Consider the following 6,936-nt stretch of genomic DNA (forward strand, 5'->3'; position numbering starts at 1 on the left):
GGGAGGCTGAGGGAGGAGGCTGATCAGTGTGGCCCAGGCTCCAGGACAAGACTGCAGCTGGCTCTGGGGCCAAGGGCATGGAAAGGGGGAAGTGATTTGAGCAGTGAAGCTCTGCAGAAGTCCCTGAGTCATGGGTGCAGCTGGTGAGAAAGGGTGATGGGTAGAGGGCCGTCCAACCACAGCCCGGTTAAGTGGGGGACAGGGTGCAGTTGACAGGCATCAGCAAGAGGTGGTTCTGTGCATGCTCAGTCAAGAGTCATGTCTGACTCTTTGGGACTCTATAATCTGTAACCTGCCAGGCTCCTCTGTTCATTGAATTTTCCAGGCAAGAATACTGGAGTGGGTTGCCATTTCCTGCTCCAGGGAATCATCCCAACCCAGGGTTCCAACCCCTTTCTCCAGCATCTCTTGCATTTCAGGTAGATTTTTACTGTCTGAGCCACCAGGGAAGCCCAGGAAACAGGGGTGGCTCCTGGCAAAGATGGTGAGGGCGCAGGTCATAGGAGATGAGGACAGACAGAAAATTTTTTTTACAAAGAGCAGAACATACACAGTAATACAAATCACAGAGACAAAAGTGGAATGCTGGTTCCCAGGGGCTGAAAGGGGAAGGGGGTGCGGAGGCTATATCTGATGGGTTTCAAGTTTCAATTCTGCAGAATGGACAGGGTTGTGTGGATGGGTTGCACAACACCCTGCCTAGATGGACTTCCCGCAGCTGGGCTCTACCCTTAAAAGTGGTGAAGATGGTAACTCTGATCTTCTGTGTGGTTTCTCACAGTTAAAACTAAAATTTTAAACAGAATAAAAGGAAAGGGAGCAGGCAAAAGTAATAGTCCATGGATGCGAGACATTGGGGAGAGAGGAGGACAGGTCCGGAAGAGTGAGGGCCTATCTCATCTCCAAGCCCTCAGCCCTGAGCTGGCAGAGACCTGCTGCCATCACAGCCCCAGAGGAGAGACCATCCTTCCTACCTGTCAAGCTTTCCTGAGATATTCTCATGGTCACCAACTGTGGAGCATCTGGGAGGAAGACGGGAGAGGCAGGGAGGTGTCAGTGCTCCACCCCAGGAGCCACCTGAGAGGATGAGCTTTATTCCCCCAATCTCAGCTGGAAAGGGATGCAGGGACGCCACCCGCCTCCTGCCAACACCGCCCCCAGGGACTCCGCCGCCCCTCCACACTTACAGGAGACGTTGAGCCGGACGGTTGTCTCCAGGGTCACCTGAGATCCTTGGAGTGTCACCCGACAGGTGAGGTTGGTGCCATGGTCCTGGGGCCTTGGGGTGAGGGTGAGCTCTGAGGAGTGGAGGGTGTCTGGGTTCATGATGTCAACTGCCTCCCCCACCCAGGAGAACAGGAGAGGGTGTCCCTCACCAGATGCTAGTGACAGGGTGCAGGTCAGCTTTGTGGGGCGACCAGCCTCCAGAGGTTCTGGAAACAAGATGTAGGGTTTCCATGGTGGGGCTGAGGAAGAGAGAGGGAAATGCCTGGGCCCCATGAGGGCATGGGGACCCAGAGGAGGACCCTCAGAGGGACCCGTGCTAAAGGCCACAGCTCACTCCCAGTCCTGGGTCTCTTCTGCACTCGCACATCCCAAGACCTGGGGTGGTCCTACGTCCTGTTCCTATTCTAACAGGAAGGTCCCCACGTCCCAGGGTCCTCTCCTGGGCTCCTGCCATACCTGTCACCTGCAAATTCAGCTTCTTATCTCTGTAACTGTATTTCACATCGTCTCTTTCCACCCGGAAATAGTAGACTCCTGTGTCGCTCATCCTGGCGTCTCTGATGCTCAGGGAGCAGTCGTTGTCGCTGGGGTCCCTGAGGAGGCGGAATCGGCCCCGGGTCTCCATCTTCACTCGCCTCTTCGGGTTGTTGGTGGCCACAGGATCACTGTGTGGGCCATCCCCTTCCCGGAACCAATAGATGAAGGGTTCCATAGAGGAATACCAGGAGCTCCAAGGGTAGGAGAAGTTGCAGGGCACGAGGACGCCCAGGCCTGCCTGCACGGTCAGGGATTCCTGCACTCGGAGCCTGTACCCTGGATTCTCCTGCAGGGATTCTGCGGACACGGAGGCTGAGCTGCAGCTGCAGGCCCCTCCCCACCTGAGCCGCCCCTCCTCCACCGGTGACCCCCCTCCTCCCACGCCGCTCACCCCCCCACAGCAGGGGCAGCAGGAGCAGCAGGGGCACCATATCCGAGTCCCCCGGGGTCCAAGTCTCTCTGTTGCGGAAGTTAGTGCCCCGAATGTGGGGTGGGAACCAGGAAGCCCCAACAGGAAGTCAGTTGCTGCCAGAACAGAAGGGAAACTCGGAAGCTAAAGGCTGTGGGGTTGGGGTGGGGGCTGCAGTGTCATGCCACCCCTCACCCCCCACCGCCTCCCCATCCCCCCTATACCGCAGGGGGTGATCATGGGACCCCCAGAGTCCCAGAGGCTTCCCCGCACGGGGCTCTGACATGATCGCCTTCCCAGTGATGTTCGCGTCCACCGTGGGTTGCCCAGGCTGCAGCGCCGCAACCAGAAAAGAGAAACGAGATCGGATCCATTCGGAGCCACCCACCCTACAGCAGAAAAACTGGACTTTCAGGAAAAGATATTGAAAATTTTCTCAAATATGTTCCACTAGGGTCAGAAAACAAGCTTCCTGACCCAAATGCAGTGGAGGGCGGAAGCCAGGCAAGAAAGCTGAAGGTGAAAAGCTCCTTTGCCCAGAAGGGTTTTTATAACATGGCAAACAGGGCTGTGGGTCTTCCTGGATCTCAGGGTCTGTTGGACCAGCCCTGGGGCAGAAGACCATGAAAAACGGAGTGGGTAAAGGGAGACGCTTGCTCCATAATTGGGGACCCTAGGCTAGATCTTACCTGAAACACAATTCAGGACCCATCACTCTTTCTTCATCATTAAGAAGGCTGAGTGCAGAAGAATTGATGCTTTCAAACTGTGCTGTTGGAGAAGACTGTTGAGAGTCCCTTGGACTGCAAGGAGATCAAACCAGGCAATCATAAAGGAAATCAAGCCTGAATAGTCATTGGAAGGACTGATGCTGAAGCTCCAATACTTTGGCCACCTGATGTGAAGAGCCGACTCATTGGAAAAGATCCAGATGCTGAAAAAGACCTTGATGCTGGGAAAGATAGAAGGCTGGAGGAGAAGGAGATGACAGAAGACGAGATGGTTGGATGGCATCACTGACTCAATGGACGTGAGTTTGAGCAGGCTTCAGGAGATAGTGAAGGAGAGGGAAGCCCTCCTGCTACAGTCCATGAGGTCTCACCAAGAGTGAACAATTGAGAGACTGAACAACAACAATCTTCACAGCCTTGTTTTCAAAGCCACAGGAAGGGCTCGAGCCACATGTGGAAACAACCTGTAATGTTACTATTCTTTAAGGGAGAAATTTCATGAAGATTTCCTAAGTATGACAATAAACATATATATTTGAGACACTCCCAGGAACAGGTTGTGAGAACAAATGAATATTGGTTTTATATTTATTTGGACATATGTTTACATCTTTGTTTCTTAAAAAATAAACACCATTAAAAGAAGGAGGGATAAATTGAGAGATTGGGACTGACATATACACACAACTGTGTATAAAATAGATAACCAACAAAGACCGACTGTATAGCACAGGGAACTCTACTCGGTATCTTGTAATAACTTATAGTGGAAATTAATCTGAGAGAAATATACATATATACTGAATCACTGCTATACTGTGACACCAACACAACCTTATACATCAATTATACTTTAATTTTAAAAATCATACCCAGAACAAAGAACTCAATAAGAAAAAGATTGCCCAGTTTTTATTTTTAAATGGGCAAAAACTCAAACAGGAATTTCACAAAAGGAGATATTCAAATAGCTCAATATCACATTGCACATAAAGGAAACAAAAAGGTAAGGAGACACTGCCACAGTGGAAGGCAGGACTGAAAACTGAGCCTGCTGCTAATACAAGTGATGCTGAGGATACAGACAGCTCAGAACCCTCAAATATGATGCGGGGATGGAAATTCACTTGACCACTCAAGAGAACCCTTTGAAGGTACCTTCTAGAACTAAATATATGCCAAACTTATGACGAAGCAGTTCCATACCCACCAGGAAAACTTGCTAGCCTTCCTATTTTCATCACAACATTCATATCAACGATATGTTGAAAGAGCCAAAACATGGAAACAAATGCAATGTCATCGTATTTTAGGGTTCATACATAACTGGAGGAATAGTCATACATAAAATACCACTTTCAAGACAAAAACCGTAGCAAAACCAACAATGAGTTATTGATACAAAAACATGGATAATCTCATACTAAGTGAGGTAAGTCAGAAAGTCTCCTTTCAATGGAATTGACTCTTCCTGTTGTCACACAATCAACACAAATAAAAGCTCATGGATGCAAATAACACAGGGTTTGACTGGAGAGTTTCCAGGGAGAAGCACCCAGTGATGTCCCCACATCTGTCCTCTGGGCTCTGCATCCTCGGGTGAATCTCGTCATGACAGGGAGCGAGGCTCGGCCATACCCCTCAGCCCAGCTCCTAGTGGCCACCACACCTGCAGAGCCAACACGGTCTCAGGTCAGAGATGCAGATGCATTTCACTCGTTCTGGGCTCTGCCTCAAGGCGGGTGGGATCTTAGTCCCCAACCTGAGATCCAACCCCTGCCCCCTGCAGGGGAAACCTGGAATCTTAGCTACAGGACCAACATGGAAGGCCCTGGAGAATCACACAGCTTAGCTCCAGGCAGGACAGGACCGCCCAGCCCCACCGGCAACTCCAGAGCCATTCCCCGGACGTCCGCGCAGGGGGACAGGTGTGCTCACCTGGTGTAGTAGGTCCAGGTGAGGCCATAGGTGAGGAGGAAGCCAGCCCCCATGAGGGCCCCTCTGATCAGGGTGAGGACCAGGGGCCAGGAGCCCTGCTGCTCCTCAGTCTCACAGCTGCAGGGAGGGGGGCCTTCTGGGGAAGGGAGAGGGGGTGAAGCTCAGTCCCCAGACCCAGCCCTCCCAAAGGCACACACCTGCCCAGGCTGCCCACCCCCAGGACCTGTCTGCAACTCACTCTGCACAGAGAGGCTGAAGGAAACTTGCTGGGAGCCCAGAGGATTCTGCGCTCGGCAGGTGACTTCTCCTCCATCTCTGACCCCGACACGGGGTATCTCCAGGACCCCGGGGGCTGAGCGGTGGGAGGGACTCAGGGCTTTTCCCTCCCAGAGCCAGCTCAGCGTGGCAGGGGGGTTGCTGTCGGCCACACAGACCAGGCGCAGGAACTGGCCCTCCAGGATGGGCAGTGACGTGCCATTCAGATCTGGGTGAGAGATGCACCGATGAGTGGGTGGAGCCAAGAGCTGTCTCACCCTCGCTCCGCCCACTTCCTGATACAGAAAGACTGCCGGGTGACAAGGACCCAGGATGAGCTCACTGAGGCCGATGAGGCAACAGTCCTGGTGCTCTTTGCAGGCTCCCAGAAGAAATGGGAGCTGATCTGAGGGTGGAAGGGAGAGAAGTGGGTGGGAAGGTGACGGGAAGATGTGCCAAGAGAGAGACAGCCTGGAAGATGGGGAGAAAGGCACGTGGTCTGCATCGCGGCAGAGAGGACCCGGAGCAACAGAGACACGATAAGAGTGGGGGAGAGAAGGGAGGGGCAGATGTGCTGGAGCCCTGACAGCAGGACTGAGAGCGCTGGGCTTTGCTTCAAGGTGACGGGCAAGCAGTAGGAGCCTGTGAGAAGGGGAAGCTTCAGTGTCGAGGCGGACTCTCAGGACCCTACTGGGGCCAAGTGGGGCCCTGGACTGCACATGAGACAGGAGGCGGGGAGGCTGAGGGAGGAGGCTGATCAGTGTGGCCCAGGCTCCAGGACAAGACTGCAGCTGGCTCTGGGGCCAAGGGCATGGAAAGGGGGAAGTGATTTGAGCAGTGAAGCTCTGCAGAAGTCCCTGAGTCATGGGTGCAGCTGGTGAGAAAGGGTGATGGGTAGAGGGCCGTCCAACCACAGCCCGGTTAAGTGGGGGACAGGGTGCAGTTGACAGGCATCAGCAAGAGGTAGTTAAACCTGCAGAACATCTCTGGATGGACAGAGTAGAGACAGGACGGGGGGATCAGGATGTGGGCACGACCACAAGCGGAGACTCAGGATGGGAGGAGTCCACCCAGGAAGGTAAAGAGAGGTTGGAATGGGGTCCAAGGTGGAGCTGTGGGCAATGGGAACAGGAGTCCCTCTGAAAGATGATGACATCAGAGCTGAAGGAGGGTTCCTGTCATAGGAGTTGATGACAGCCAGAAACATTAAAAAAAAAAAAAGCAGAAGCTAGAGTAGTCCATCACAGACACTAAAAGCGGAAAGCTGGTGGCCAGGGGCTGAAGCGGGAGGGAACGGGGACACTGCACCTGGTGGGTTTGGCGTTTCGGTTCTGCCAGTCGGGAAGAGCTCTGTGGATGGGTGCACAGCACTGTCCCTGGACCTCACCCTACTGAGATCTACCCTTTAAAGTGGTCAAGATGGTAACTTTGATCATCTGTGTGTTTTCTCACAGTTAAAACTAAAATTTTAAACTAAGAAAAGGAAAGGGAGCAGGCAAAAGTAATAGTCCATGGATGCGAGACACTGGGGAGAGAGGACAGGTCCAGAGCTTGGGGGCTGAGGAGTGAATGACCATCTCATCTCCAAGCTCTGAGCCCTGAGCTGGCAGAGACCTGCTCCCATCACAGCCCCAGAGGAGAGACCATCCTTCCTACCTGTAAAGCTTTCCTGAGATAGTCTCGTGATCACCAACTGTGGAGCATCTGGGAGGAAAACGGGAGAGGCAGGAAGCCATCAGTGCTCCACCCCAGGAGCCACCTGAGAGGATGAGCTTTATTCCCCCAATCTCAGCTGGAAAGGGATGCAGGGATGCCACCCGCCTCCTGCCAACACCACTC

General features: G+C 53.2%; 2 protein-coding genes across 2 annotated transcripts in view; both read right to left on the reverse strand.

Moving 5' to 3' along the window:
• LOC104983918 overlaps positions 1-2,265 on the reverse strand; it is a 25,050-nt gene extending 22,785 nt beyond the window's left edge. Inside the window, exons 1-4 of the mRNA XM_010833466.1 lie at positions 2,156-2,265; positions 1,684-2,061; positions 1,188-1,466; positions 894-1,022 (exon numbers count right to left, since the gene is read on the reverse strand). Coding sequence (XP_010831768.1) covers positions 894-1,022; positions 1,188-1,466; positions 1,684-2,061; positions 2,156-2,195 — 826 coding nt within the window. The 5' untranslated portion in view covers positions 2,196-2,265. The remainder of the gene's footprint in view (positions 1-893; positions 1,023-1,187; positions 1,467-1,683; positions 2,062-2,155) is intronic.
• Positions 1-6,736, reverse strand: part of LOC104983908 — an 8,339-nt gene extending 1,603 nt beyond the window's left edge. The window contains exons 1-4 of the mRNA XM_010833435.1: positions 5,441-6,736; positions 5,081-5,326; positions 4,843-4,978; positions 4,468-4,573 (exon numbers count right to left, since the gene is read on the reverse strand). Of these exons, the coding sequence (XP_010831737.1) occupies positions 4,558-4,573; positions 4,843-4,978; positions 5,081-5,326; positions 5,441-5,963 (921 nt within the window). The 5' untranslated portion in view covers positions 5,964-6,736 and the 3' untranslated portion in view covers positions 4,468-4,557. The remainder of the gene's footprint in view (positions 1-4,467; positions 4,574-4,842; positions 4,979-5,080; positions 5,327-5,440) is intronic.
• Positions 6,737-6,936: the final 200 nt, after the last annotated feature.

Source organism: Bison bison, unplaced genomic scaffold (genome assembly GCF_000754665.1).
Source record: "Bison bison bison isolate TAMUID 2011002044 unplaced genomic scaffold, Bison_UMD1.0 scf7180017863683, whole genome shotgun sequence".
Lineage (NCBI taxonomy): Eukaryota > Metazoa > Chordata > Mammalia > Artiodactyla > Bovidae > Bison > Bison bison.